At 29.2% G+C, this 14,479-nt stretch overlaps 1 protein-coding gene and 1 long non-coding RNA gene across 13 annotated transcripts; both read left to right on the top strand.

The window, feature by feature from the left end:
- The first annotated feature begins 632 nt into the window (after positions 1 to 632).
- LOC111884667 (uncharacterized) lies at positions 633 to 2,720 on the top strand. 12 transcript variants are annotated; one of them, XM_042896635.2, is made up of 6 exons: positions 633 to 838; positions 1,374 to 1,476; positions 1,596 to 1,839; positions 2,006 to 2,065; positions 2,295 to 2,333; positions 2,410 to 2,720. In XM_042896635.2, exons 3-6 carry the CDS (start codon positions 1,696 to 1,698, stop codon positions 2,587 to 2,589), a joined length of 423 nt encoding a protein of 140 aa, XP_042752569.1. In that variant the 5' UTR covers positions 633 to 838; positions 1,374 to 1,476; positions 1,596 to 1,695; the 3' UTR covers positions 2,590 to 2,720. The 12 variants fall into 12 exon arrangements, with proteins under 12 accessions (XP_042752569.1, XP_042752568.1, XP_042752566.1 ...); XM_042896634.2 differs by having other exon boundaries at positions 1,593 to 1,839; XM_042896632.2 differs by having other exon boundaries at positions 633 to 1,178; positions 1,374 to 1,472.
- Positions 2,721 to 12,077: 9,357 nt separating this feature from the next.
- On the top strand, positions 12,078 to 13,626 carry LOC122194960 (uncharacterized). The gene is made up of 2 exons (XR_006184812.2): positions 12,078 to 12,589; positions 13,287 to 13,626. It is a non-coding gene; the product is annotated as an uncharacterized LOC122194960 (long non-coding RNA).
- The last annotated feature ends 853 nt before the right edge of the window (positions 13,627 to 14,479 follow it).

Here is a 14,479-nt window from a genome sequence, read left to right as displayed (position 1 = left end):
TAAAAACATTTTAAAAATTTTAAAAATAATCAATTTTTTTAATTTTTTTTCTATGAATTTATATAAATATATGCGATTTTTATGTTCCATAGACAGAAAAAAAAAGTATATTATCTATGTTTTTTTGTATGTTTTTATGTTAGTTATTGGGTTTTCATGATGTTTGAGCTCTCAAGAGATCATAACTCTCTCTCTCTCTCTCTCTCTCTCTCTCTATATATATATATATATATATATATATATATATATATATATATATATAGGGCTTTGTTTATAATGTGGATGAACAACAATTGTACGGACATGTGGACAATGTTATTTTTTGAGAATTCCTAAGAGAATAGGTTGCTTTCTAATGTGAATACGTTCAACCTTACACAACTATCGCCATTTTCATGCATTCATATATATATATATATATATATATATATATATATATATATATATATATATATATATATATATATATACACACATTAAAGATGATCATCATTTTGAATAGTAAAGTTCGTTGTTGTTTGCCAAGAATGGTCCCCCCGTTTATGTATTTGTGTTCAAATCATCTTCAGGGTCGTTTTATGTCGATATTCGTTTACTTTGTGGACACATGTGTTGATCATCGTTTGGATTTATCCCTTCTGGATCCTTCCACCGCCTCCTTATCTAATATCCTTTTTCATCTTTGTCTACTGATTTTGTCAGATGTGCGATATTTCTCATCTAGCTGCCGGTGCGGGGTTCCGCTTTGAAGAAGTGGGCTTCCACCACCACTCTCTTGGCAAAGTCGTGGTCGAAGTGGTTTTCTTCCACAAACCTTCAATCACTCATGCCATTACCGGTGAGCCCTCAATCACCTAAAGAGAAGACACGATGTACCCTCTTCTTCTCTCTTTTTTCTTCTCGGCTTCAAGCTTCCACATCCGGCCTGTCACAAACACCACCGCCAGCAGACCTGCCATGTACAACGTAGGTGTTGGCCTCATCACAACGGACGAGCGGGTTCCGATTTAGGTTCTCACCATCGAGCGGGTTCCAATTTTTGTTCTGACGACAGAGCTGTCTCCTGGCTGAGAGAGACTAGGCGTCGGGGTTCTTCTTTCGGTGTATCACCACCAGTGTGCCAGTGTCTGTGCCATCTCGACTGGCTTCTCAAATATGGCGGTGGTGAAATTGTCAATGTATCCCTTTTTCTCTCATTTTCACTTGGTTAGAATAACCAAAACCAAGTTTTTGATTTTGCCTTCTTCACTGAGTTTGGAGGTGGTCGGCTGGTAATGTTAGCGTAGTTGAGTCTGTTTGCATCAAATGAGACGTATTTTCATGTTTGAAATCCCTTTAATCAATTTTTTTACCTGTATGATTTTCAATTTCAGGTGAAGATTTCCACAGTAGAAAACGATTCATGGTTTTTTTTTGAAGAGATTATCAAGATTAGAGGAAGCCATGAGAACACGAAGCGAATATGAGCGACAGTGGGTATATATTTAGAATTTTTATTTAGGGTTCCATTTATGTGATTTCTTTTCAGATTATTTAACACGTGATTGATGAATGGGTATCCTGCTAACTTTTTTTTGGTTTTCTTTTCGAAGTAGCGCTTACAGATGACATTGCTTCCTATTACCATCACTACAGTTATGTTGTACATACTGCTCTCTTTGTTTTTATGCTTGATATCAGATTCCTGTTGAGAATATGACTTTTTTTCTTACTTCTCTTTGGCTCAATTACATGGAATTAATAATACCGCCATCACCTGCGTCCAATGCAATTACCACCACCGACCAGTCACCTATCCATGTGACATACATCATTGAAGGCACATTCCTCGGTGGATGGGTTAGGGTTCCAATCGCTCCTTATGTTTTTTACATATATTTTAATTTCATTTCCTGATACTAGGTTTGATTGTTTATATACCCATACAAATGAGGTTAGTGTGAAATTGAGCTTTTATGGTTTAGGTTCGCAAAGTGAATCACAATTTTGTGTTTGGGTTTTGTAGGAAGAAAAGAATGAACAATGGGGATCTGGTAGATCGAATATTTCAAGGAGACCTCAACAGGTAATGTTAAGTTAAGTTGATGATTATGGATTGATCTGTTTTCTGCTGATTCGACATACATAAAGTCAACAAGTTCAATTGTTGATGAAATTGTTAAATCATTTTGATTGAAGTTTCATGTTCATATGCGTTCAAGTTATTGAAATCACATATAGGAAAACAAAAAAAGTACCCACTCGATTCAGATTTCAGTAGTTGTAACATAATGCTAGAAATGTTTGCATTGCAGGCTTCGAATGATTTTAATAAAAGGCAATCTCATCATAAGGTAGTTTAGTTGTTCTTAATAATCAATCAACATTTTTAACAACATAATATCTAACAGTTTAAGTGGATTAATCCAGACCGAAGAGGAAAACAATGATTACTGGGAGACAGTTGGGAAGAAGACTATGAAATCGACTGTGGTGAAGGAAAGAAAGAATAAGCTGGTTTCATTGAAGAGATATGTAGAACTGTACCAATTACATACCTTTTTAAGTATCTTGCTTCAAATGGTGTTGTATCCCAAGATTGTGTTTTAGGTTCAACAAACATTTTATCATTTAGGTTCCACTACTCTTCTTTTGGATTTCGTGTGGGTACTGCTTTCTTACTACAATTCATCATGTCTGTGATCGTGAATGTTAATAATTTTGTTCATTTTATTTGATCAGTTTGATTGTTGAGGAGACCTCATTGGATAAATGATCCGTTATTCATAAAAACACCTTCTTTACTTGAATATGTGCTACATTTTCATATTCTTAAACAAGATTTCTACATTATTGTTATTCTATATTGCCTTCCAATTTTATTTTTTTTTTTATTTGTTGGATTAAATTTCGTTGCAATTTTTTTTAATTCATTTCAGTTTATTTTTGGGTCCATTTTATGATGTATTTTTTGTTATTGAGTGTTTCAAGTTAAAAAGAGCACACAAGACCTAACACATCAACATGTAGATGCTCGGTCAAAGGCCAGGTGTAAAAAAGTGTCGTGGTTAATGATTTTAAATTTTATATTATGAACTCTAGTGGTGTTTTTTATTTGTTTTCAAGTTTGATGGTGTTGCAGCTGTACCTAGAAAGGGAATAAGAAGTGCCCATGTACCTCGGAGCAAGTGCATTCCTTTTGCTTAGGTAACCATAAATTGTTTGTAAATGAGAGTATATACCTGATGTATGTGATGTTTTCTTTTTTATTTGTGAAAGAGCAGTGTGTTTTTGATGATGAACATAGAGAACTACTCTCAAAATGGAGGCGTACCACAATGATCAGCATTCCCCAATCTATCCATGACCCAATTTCACTCTCGGCCCAACCGTTTTAGCATCTCGGAAAAGTCAAAAGACAAATATGCCCATGTATTTACCTACATGATTATTTTCCGGATTCGGAGGCGGAATCTGAACCCTAAACCAGTAAGTAACTTTTATATTCAATTGTTGATTTTATATTAAAGGGGTTGTTTTTCTTTCTCTCTCCATTAATTCCTCTATAGTATGGTTTAGGGAAGTTTTTTTGAAAGTCATGCTCATTGTGGTGTCATAAATTGATCACAGTTGGGAACCACATGTAATTTCCTAAAATACCCTCATTTATTTTGTTGTAGTGTTTGATTGATTAAATGATATATATCACTTTTAAAGATTTGTAAAACTTTAAAGGTAATTTTTCTGGTTCAGTTTTAGCTTTTTCTATCTACAATAAAGATAATAAGAATGTTCAATTTCATTGTTTTTTTTTAATTTGCTATTTGCACACTTTTAGTTTTGGTCTCATTAAGTGAGCTTACCATCCGCTGCTTTTAGATATCTTTTCACCAACTTAATTGACACATCATTCAAATCAATTTATTGAAAGATTCTTTTATTTTACTTATTGGTGAAAATTTTATGATATCTTGTGAGCTTTCCAACATACGATGAGATATCATTTTATAGTTGACAAAGCAGAAAATAGTGAAAGATGTGATATGTTAACATGCATGTCCAATATAGATCATTGTATTTGTATCTGTTATGGCTAACTCCGAAAAAAATTACATTTTTTTACAGCTTTTACTAATTTACGCAAAAATATCAGTTTTCATACCATTTGATACATCAAAGAGTAAATTAAAAAATCGTCCATATGGTTTGATCAAATTCATAGTGTTGGTCATGGGCAAAAAAATTAATAGGTTATATCCTGTGCTTTTTAAAATTTACACCAAATATCACTTGGTCTATGTAAAAAGACTAAACTATCCTTTCTAATTATTAATTTTTCTTTTACCAAATAAAGAACATTTGGGTCTATTATTGAGCATGTGATTTGATGAATCCGATTGTAGAAAAAGAAAATTTTCTAAACTAGGCCATTGAATGATAAGATCGTCATTATAAGAAGCACTTCTGATGGATTATTATGAATGTATCCTAACCTGTGTTCCATATTCAGTTGCATTATGAGTAGAGTTGGAGCACTTTCAAACTCAGTTTTCCACTCTAACTACTGCCCCAATTGAGTCAGATGTCATATGGAGCACAACTAGATGAGAAGCATTTTTGGAGTGGTTCAGATTTCATATAATAAGACCCATACATCAATGGAATGCTTCTTCTGTCCATAGATGGCTTTCTACATGCTTTAATGATATATTAAGTTGCGGTATTAATTGTAACAATTTTTTTTCAATGTTTCTATTGAGTTTATACTTTAGTTCTTTTTAATAACTAAAAATGCTAAACAACTTGATATGCAACATCTACATACATACATACAGTTATATTGTATTTTTCTTTATGTTAATCGTGAGTAATTTATTTGAACACTATTTTTTACAAGTCTCAGTCTATCCCTCATAAATCATTAACTCTTTTTTGTTGTGGACTATAATCCATGCCCCTTTTGACTTTTATTTAGCAAGGTTTTGTTGGGTTCTTCTTCGATCGGAGTCCACACATAAACCCGTCGTAGATGTCGGCTCTAATCTCAGGCTTCATCGGCAAGTTTAGGAAGCAACATTGTTTAATAAGATTTACAAAGAACAAACAACATAATCGCGAGGTTTTCATAATGGATTTGGTCAATACTCAAACTATAAACAAATAGTTCATTAAATAACATTTACAAAGAACAAACAACGGAAAAAATTATCGCATCCGACCCCTGCAACGCGGAGGTTCCCCACCTAGTTCTCATTAATTCTTATTCATTTTTGTTCTCACACATCGTTTTTTACTCGTTTTCATTCTTACAGAATACGACTAAATAAATATTCTGACAGAATGAGAATAATAATAACAAGTTTATAATAACCTTATAGAAGATTTAATTAGTTTTAATGTGTAATAATGACAATAGTTATGTAAGATTAAACGTATTCACATTACCAAACAACATATTTTCTATGTCATTCTCACATAATAGGACTGTCCACATGTTCGCACAATAGATATCAATCCACATTTGAACCTAGCTCTCTCTCTCTATCTCTCTCTCTCTCTCTCTCACACACACACACACTCTCTATCTCTCTTTTTATATATATATATATATATATATATATATATATATATATATATATATATATGTATATATATATATATATATATATATATATATATATATATATATATATATATATATATATATATATATATATATATATATATATGTACTAGCAATTGGCCTGCGCAAAGCGGCGGCAAAAGATTAGTTTGTTCTTAGAAAACATATTCCAAAAAAACAGTTACCACATTGGTCAATCGAATATGGAAATTTTTGAACTTTCGCGTTTTATTGGACATGTGTTCTAAGTCTATTGATTGTCTTTGTGTTTGTTCGGTATGTATTTTCTTACATTGGATTCGTTATACAAAAAACAAATAATATACAACTACATTTTCATCTGGTATGATACCAGGAAAAGTGTCATCGGTGAATAGTTTTTTTTTTTTCGGAGACATTTCACATTTCCAAAAAACATCTGGTGAATATTTTTAATAAAATATGTTGAATATTAATTGTGTAGGTTGGTTTTAACTTGCTATTCTATCTCTTTGTTGATTTTGTAGCTTTTGAGTAGATTCTTTCTACAATTGTTCTAACAATAATCTCTTTTGTCTTTCTAGAAAAAACATGTGGCGAACAAAAAAAAAATTAGTGGTCACTTTACTTTTCGATTAATATATTTATCGATTTTGTATTTGTTGTATGTGTGTTTTTATATATTAATCGGTTTTGCATTTGTTCTATGTGTTTGGTTTGCTTTTGGATTGATTTAGAAATTATCAAAGATTACCTATAGTCGTTTACCCGCACAAAGCAGCGGTGACAAATATTTTTCTAGCAATGATTAATTTATTTCATTGAATAGTTTCATAGCAGCTATAAGATCAAACCATTACGTGTTAACCAAATTACAACATATTGATAATTCTTTAGTTCTTACAATCTTCAAACAGTGATAAATCCATTTATATGTTACTTCCTTGCAAGTTTTAATTAATCACTCATAAGACAAACTCCATATAACTATAACATCTTAAGTTGTTCCGAAACTTTGGCCGGTTTGGTGGGTGGTGCGTTGGTGGTGACCACCGTCGAAGGTGTGCGCTGGTGGTGGTGACCTTTGATGGTGGTGAGAAGTCACCACTATCGATCATGGAGCAAAGAAGAATTGTTAATATTGTACATGGAACAGAGATGATGGTGGGTCAAGGGTTAATTTGAGAATGGTGGCTGAGAGGAAGAGCAGTGGCAGTTTGGCATGGTGGCGTTAATGAGTAAAGGATGCAAGTCGCCTTCATTTTTCTTGTAGAGAAAGAAAAATTGTTAGTTCGAGACTTTTGGTTTCTGAAGGAGTCTCCCACTTCAAATGAACTGGGAATTGCTCACGTTAACTAAAAAAAGGGATTTGCCAAGATACGTGGAGAATTAATAAGCCAGGTCAATAGGATGATAATGTGAGATGAGCTACGTCAAAGGTGGATAAGAGGGTGTTGTTAAACACATCCGATTTTAAAGATAAAAACCACTTTAAAAAGTCAATACCATCTTTACATGGGTTAAATAACCCTGATTGATATGATTTGAGGTAATAATTACATATTAGCATAAATTGTTACATTTTTATTTTTATTTACCGATGTAAACAATATTTTATCAAAATATTAAATAACTTTTACATCTTTATCCATTTCAATTAAAACATATTTTCAATTTATATCATTTTCTATTTTGAAAAATTACTTTCAACCCTTATTACTTCACTTTATATATATATATATATATATATATATATATATATATATATATATATATATATATATATATATATATATATATATATATAATATTTCTTTGTTGTGTCGGTATTCAGAGGGTTTTGCAGAAAATAATTTACAAGTCGATCACTGTACCAAATAAGAAACTAAATAAAAATAATTTTTATACAAGTCGGTCAGTGTACCAAATAATAAAAATAATTGTTATTATCACTTATATTATTTTTTGGTTAATATAATTTTTATACAAGACGCTTTTAAATAAGAAACTAAATAAAAATAAAGTATAAAACAACCAATATATTCTTGCTTTTAATCTTAAACAATAATAATAATAATAACAATAATAATAATAATAATAATAATAATAGTAATAATAATAATAATAATAATAATAATAATAAATTGTTAAAAGAAAATGAAAAAAAAGAAAGATTAAGTTAGTCTTTTTATCCCAAAGGACCAAAACTGCTATATATATAAACCACAAGGATACAACCTATTAACTTTTTAACTTATGGACCAAAACTTTAATCAGACCAAAGCTCAAGGGTCATTTCTATAATTTACTCTAAAATAAACGGGAAAATTGTTTTGAAAACTGTATTTGAATGAGTGGTTTTGACATTTTATTGGTTGTCTTTAAATTTTCATGGATAAGATTTCAAAATATAGTTAGTTTAACTTTTAATTATTATTTTAATAAGAGATAATTGTACTTTAAGCTTATATATTTGTACAACTTAAAAATATTATTATTTTATTAATGGTTACTTGTACTATTAGCTTAATGACTTGAATGTCTTAAAAAAAAATTCTTATTATATTGAATCTATTTTTAGAAATAATAAGATTTACTTTATAATGTAGTGTGTGTGTATATATATATATATATATATATATATATATATATATATATATATATATATATATATATATAATAAAGCATATTAGTCACTTTTTGAATTTTAAGAGGTATAACTTACAAAGGTTTTTATACAAATCAATTTTGCATAAATATCATTAATACTTGCCAAAATTTAAAGATTTGAATTAAGAGATTTTATTAATAAACTTAATTTGGAGCAAAATGATAAGTTTAAAATATTCATGTATATATAAATTAATTTAAATTTCTTAAACCGGACACGGGTACTAATTTCGTGTTGTTTACAAAAAAGATATCGGTATTAATTAATATACAATTAATGTATAAATATACAATATAAATTTAAAGTCTAAACATAATCATTTTATTTAAAAGCGGAAACTGTTTTCCCCATAAGAAAATTATTTGTCAAAAGAGATTATTTTCATCATTTTGCTCGGGTGGTGATGGTGGTCGCAGAGGCGTTTGTGGTGGTAGGAGAAAAAGAAAACAGGATGGCACTGGATAATCATTTATGATTATAACTTTCCCACAACATCGGTATGTTGCAGCATTAGAGCGACATGTGAGAAATATATAACCAATGTTGAATCTCATGATCTCTATTTTTTCGGAATCTCAACAAAACCAACTTATATATATATATATATATATATATATATATATATATATATATATATATATATATATATATATATGTAGTAATTTAGTAAATTCTAATGTGAATGTCAAATATGTGATTGTTCATATATTCGGAGATGAATAATGTCATAAAGTTGTACATACAAAATTTTAAGATGTATATTAATGTGTGATTGTTCGTATATTTATTGATAAATAATGTCATACCGTTGTATATATAAATTTCATAGTAGAATAGTAACATAAAATAATGTTTTTCACGTTCTCACATTAAATAGTGTTCTCATTTGAACTTAACCACACATATATATATATATATATATATATATATATATATATATATATATATATATATATATATATATATATATATATATATATATATATATACTCGTTGAAAACAATTAGAAAATAACTAAATTTAAAAATATTCAATTTTTTTAAGTTTTTTCTATGAATTTATATAAATATATGCGATTTTTATGTTCCATAGACAGAAAAAAATTATATATATCTAAGTTTTTTTTGTATGTTTTTATGTTTGTTATCTGGTTTTCATGATGTTTGAGCTCTCAAAAGATCATAACTCTGTGTGTGTGTGTATAGGGCTTGGTTATAATGTGGATGGACAACTATTGTGCGGATGTGTGGACAATGCTATTCTATGAGAATTCCTAGGAGAATAGGTTGTTTGCTTATGTGAATACGTTCAACCTTACACAACTATCGTCATTTTCATGCATTCTCATTAATTCTTATTCATTTTTGTTCTCACACATCGTTTTTTACTCATTTTCTTTCTTACAGAATACGACTCAATAAAAATTCTCACAGAATGAAAATAATATTAAAAAGTATATATAATAACCTTATAGACGATTTAATTAGTGTGAATGCGTGATAATGACAATAGTAATGTAAGATTAAACGTATTCACATTACCAAACAACATATTTTCTTTGTCATTCTCACATAATAGGATTGTCCATACGTCCGCACAATAGATGTCAATCCACATTTAAACCTAGCTCTCTCTCTCTCTATGTGTGTGTGTGTATATATATATATATATATATATATATATATATATATATATATATATATATTATAAATGATGTCATTCAAATTAGTATGTTTCAAAGATATGTCAATTTCTTAAACCATATTTATTTCAAACTCATACACTCTTCACCTTATGCTACTTAAATACTTATTTAGTTGAAATATCTACTCAACTAAATAAAAATAATTTTTGTCACATGTCAATCTCTCATTCAATTTGGCATGTCATTTTGTGGTATTTTTAATTTTTTTTTTTGCAAATGTCGTTTTATGACTTTTTTATTTTATTTTATAAAATTTCACATAATATTAAATGTAATAATTGTAATTAATATAACAAAAATGTATATCAATTTTATTAATCCAACTTTCCTTTTTAATTTCTAAGTTTCTAAATTTCTAAATTGAATCCCATTATTTTAATTTTATATTTGTTTAAATTATTAGTTTATATTTTAAAAAATAAAATAAAAGAACACTTTAGTTTTAATAACTCAATATTTTTTCTACTTCCTTCTAAATTCAAACTTTTTTCTAAATTTTTTTTATATTTATATTTAATTTTTTTAATAAACCCGTGTAATACACGGGTCTTACAACTAGTTTTTCCTATATAAGACACATTTGCTTTTCTTCTCTTATTACTTTGCTTTATCTTCTTTTTTCGTTTTCGTTATCTAGAGTGCATGAGAATGAAGAAGTTTCAAATAAGTTTGTTTTCTTCTTTCCATAACTTTTTATATTTTCTTACATTTTAGAGTGTAATTACATTATGCGGAAAAATATTGTGAATGCGTAGCTACTGATGAGATCTACAACTTTCATTTAGACCTCAACGGCTAATTCTCACTTTATTTTTAAAGTTATATATATTTAACAGACGTAGATTCTTAAAGCTCGCATAAAAATCATAACTCTCTCATATGAATTATGTTATTGACTGTGTTTATATCTATAAAATTATATTGACGATATCTTCAACTCTCGGTTAGATGTTTTTTCTCAACAACCGACTGATCCTAGGTTAAGTTTCTGTGTCGCGCATTGCTACACTGCAACTTCTAAAAATCATAACTTTCTCTTATGAAGTCAGATTTTGATGTATTCTATACGCACGCTCTTGGTTTTGCGATTACTACGACTTTCATCAAGACTATTTACCCTAAGTAGTCTTCTATCAAAAACATTTATTTACGTGAATGGTTTTTATACAGTAAGGAAAATATGGGGTGTTACATATTTTAATGGCGTAATTCTTTTAATTCTAAGTAGTCTTCCTATCATAGTGTTCAATTTCCAAATTTTTTTTATTATAAAATGGTTTTGGAAGAATCTATATTTTGATGATTGTGCTACTGTAATAAAATACAAATAAATATGTTTAATTTTATAAATTGTATATTGGGGCTAAAAGTTATTGACTGCTAATTGTAAACATACGAAAACTATTATTTCTAGAATGGTAGGGTCTTAAATTTGTATATATTGCATCTTCAAACAACTTCTTGTAATTTAATACATATAAATATGAAAAATTTATTAGGTAGTTATGAAATTGTTGTCTTAAATATATAACTTATTTTTATTTATTTGATTAATATGTTTGTAGAGCAAAAATAACATACACTCTCATATAAATAAATACACATAAAATAATAGATGCACATAAATGAGTTTTTAATAATTGGGTTGAAGGCTTTTGGTATAATATTTGATCTAGACATTAGATGATTACATTTTTAATTAAATTTATTAAACACAATAGAAATATATTAATTATGTTTAATTAATTTTCATAAGTATCAATTAAGTACTAGGAATGAAAAAACCGCTTTAAGTTTCGTGGTTTAATTCTAAATAAGATTTAATTGGAGGTTGAAAAGTTGAAATATTAGAATATATAGAACTTCAATGAAATTAATTAAGTTCATCACATCAATGTGGTTTAAAATATATATTTAATTATTGAATAAAAAGGTATGAAGATTTTATGGATGTTGTTATTGTTTTTTTTGTCACATTTATATATATATATATATATATATATATATATATATATATATATATATATATATATATATATATATATATATATATATATATATATACTAATTTAGAAGTACATGATGAACAGTTCTTCTATATGATTGGTGAGATTTTTCTTTTTAATGTTTTTCTTTAAATTTTTTTATTTGGGTAGTAAAGATCTGTTGATTCCACATCCCCCTATGTAACCAATAAAAATGAGATCAGTAGCCTCTCCACCGCTAAGTTTGAGATTGGTACGTGTCCCCCACCGTCATCATCCTCCATTAATCCTTTTTAATCCTTCTTGGTGTAACCCCCACCGCTCCACCGAGTGATCCTTACACTCATTTTCCCCATTCTCCTATATCTATGTCAGATGAAGGACCATTTTTTCATCATTGATTTGGTTTCCGATCATTCCACTTCTTTCGCCGCTATATCCCCACCACCTCTCCAAACCCTCCATCTCTCTCTAAAGTCATCCACATCCAAGAAAATCAGTCCTCCACCGTGCGTCGTGCATTTGCTATAAGCCCTCCTTGGATCTTCTTCTACCCCCTGTTCCCTCCTCCATCCAAACACAAAAGGGGCATCGATTACATTACATCGTCTCCACTTTCGTCGTCTTCCTTCTCTGCTTTGCACCAGGTAATCACTTCCTCGAATACCGTCAAAGCTCCACCGACTTGCTTCCAATTATTCATAAACCTTTCGAATCGGTTCAATTAAGAACGATTTCTGTTTTATAATAAGGTTCTAAAATGCTAGAATTGGATCGATTTTGAAACTTCCAGTTTCAGAACCCAAATTTGTTAACTAATTGGCGTAATTGGAACTGCGCCTAACCCTACAAACACCGCTTCTACAGTATGTTGTCGCAAACGATCCTAATTCCATATGGCATCCGGCAACGCTTCGACTATCATAATAACACGTTGCTAACATGAATGAAACTAGGAAAGGGATTTGGTAAAAGAAAGAGAGTGGTCTATAACCACTTCGAAGAGCCCTGATGATCCTTCTATAGGTCTCTATAAACTTAGATTAGACCCAAATGGATATCCGCATGTATTTTTGGGAGAAGGTCAAGTTGATAACTTTAGGCTAGCACCATGGAAAATCTTTTGTTGGTGCTTAGTACATATGATTTGGTTACATGTTAACCAATATAGATACCGACTGCTGGTAACCTTTCACATCACAGGTGGAATTACTCTTTTTCAATCAAAGTATTCAAAAAATTTAAGTTCTGATTTGTAATTTACTTTACTGTTTTGTGCAGTTTATGTTTTTTGTGGCTGCTTCCTATATGTTTGAAGTTACCTGATGTTTTTCTTTTTTGTAGGCTGCTCCATTCAGATACCTCCTATTTCTGTAAAGTTAAAATCCCAAAATACCCTTCCATGTCATTGAGATTGTTACAACTTACAATTGCATTATACAGTGCCATAGATGGTCTAGCTACACTTGCTGAGGAGCCTGATTTGGTTACAAAAATGTCTTTTTTAAAGCCTATTAAAAATAACATTTTGGTATTGCATTTATCGGAAGTACAGTTACGGTTATCGCTTGATATCATTTTCTCAACTACTAAAATTCTCTACTTTCTTTATTGTAATTGTTCAAATTTAACAGTTGTTGACTTCATTTGATACAAATAATCTACCAGTATGATCATCCCATTATACTTTTTGTTGATATTGATTCCCTTGGCTTAGGTATTAAAAATATGATGCTCACTAGGTCCATTAATCTCATCACTAAGAGCTCCCAAAAGATACAAGGGTGAAAGGGTGATGAATGATTTTTTTTGGATGAAATGTAATATCTAGATCAACTCAATTGCGTATCCAACCCCGCAACGCAGGATTCTTCTCTAGTTTATTACCTATACTTTAAAGAATTTCACATCATTATGTTCAACTTCAAAAAAAAAATTATTACAAAATGGTTTTTTAAAGAATCTTTCTTTCAATAATTGTGCTATTATAATTTAATACACATAAATATGATTAATTTCATTGGTTGTATTATATATTTGACATATTGTACAAATTATCATCATTTGATTTTATATTTTAAGGTTAATTGATGTCATTTTAATTGACTTAAAAATGTTGTTTATATATTTTTATATATAATATTGAATTCTATTTTATGTATATAGTATAATAGATTAATTAATCAATATATAATAAAATTTAATTAAAAAGAATAAAATGATATTGTTATGAGGTGATGGATTATATCTGTGACATCCCCATTTTCTCGGCCAGAAAAGACCGATTTTATTTATGTTTTATAAAAATCAGAGTACTTCTTTTAATAAAAATATTGCGGAATTTGTTTCCAGAAAAACATGATAAATACGTTATTAAAACATTTTCGAAGAAACGTATTTTATTCATTTTAAAACGTTTGGGATGTCATCGTTAATATAAAAACATAAGCATAAACAGAACTTACATTTATTTACACTAGTGATCTACATCTCTTTAAATCTCTCAGTGTAATGTGACTTCATATCAACACCTGTGA

Source organism: Lactuca sativa, chromosome 7, assembly GCF_002870075.4.
Source record: "Lactuca sativa cultivar Salinas chromosome 7, Lsat_Salinas_v11, whole genome shotgun sequence".
NCBI classification, from domain to species: Eukaryota; Viridiplantae; Streptophyta; class Magnoliopsida; order Asterales; family Asteraceae; genus Lactuca; species Lactuca sativa.
Note: the sequence above shows the minus strand (reverse complement) of the source record. Positions and strands in the feature narration are given on the sequence as shown.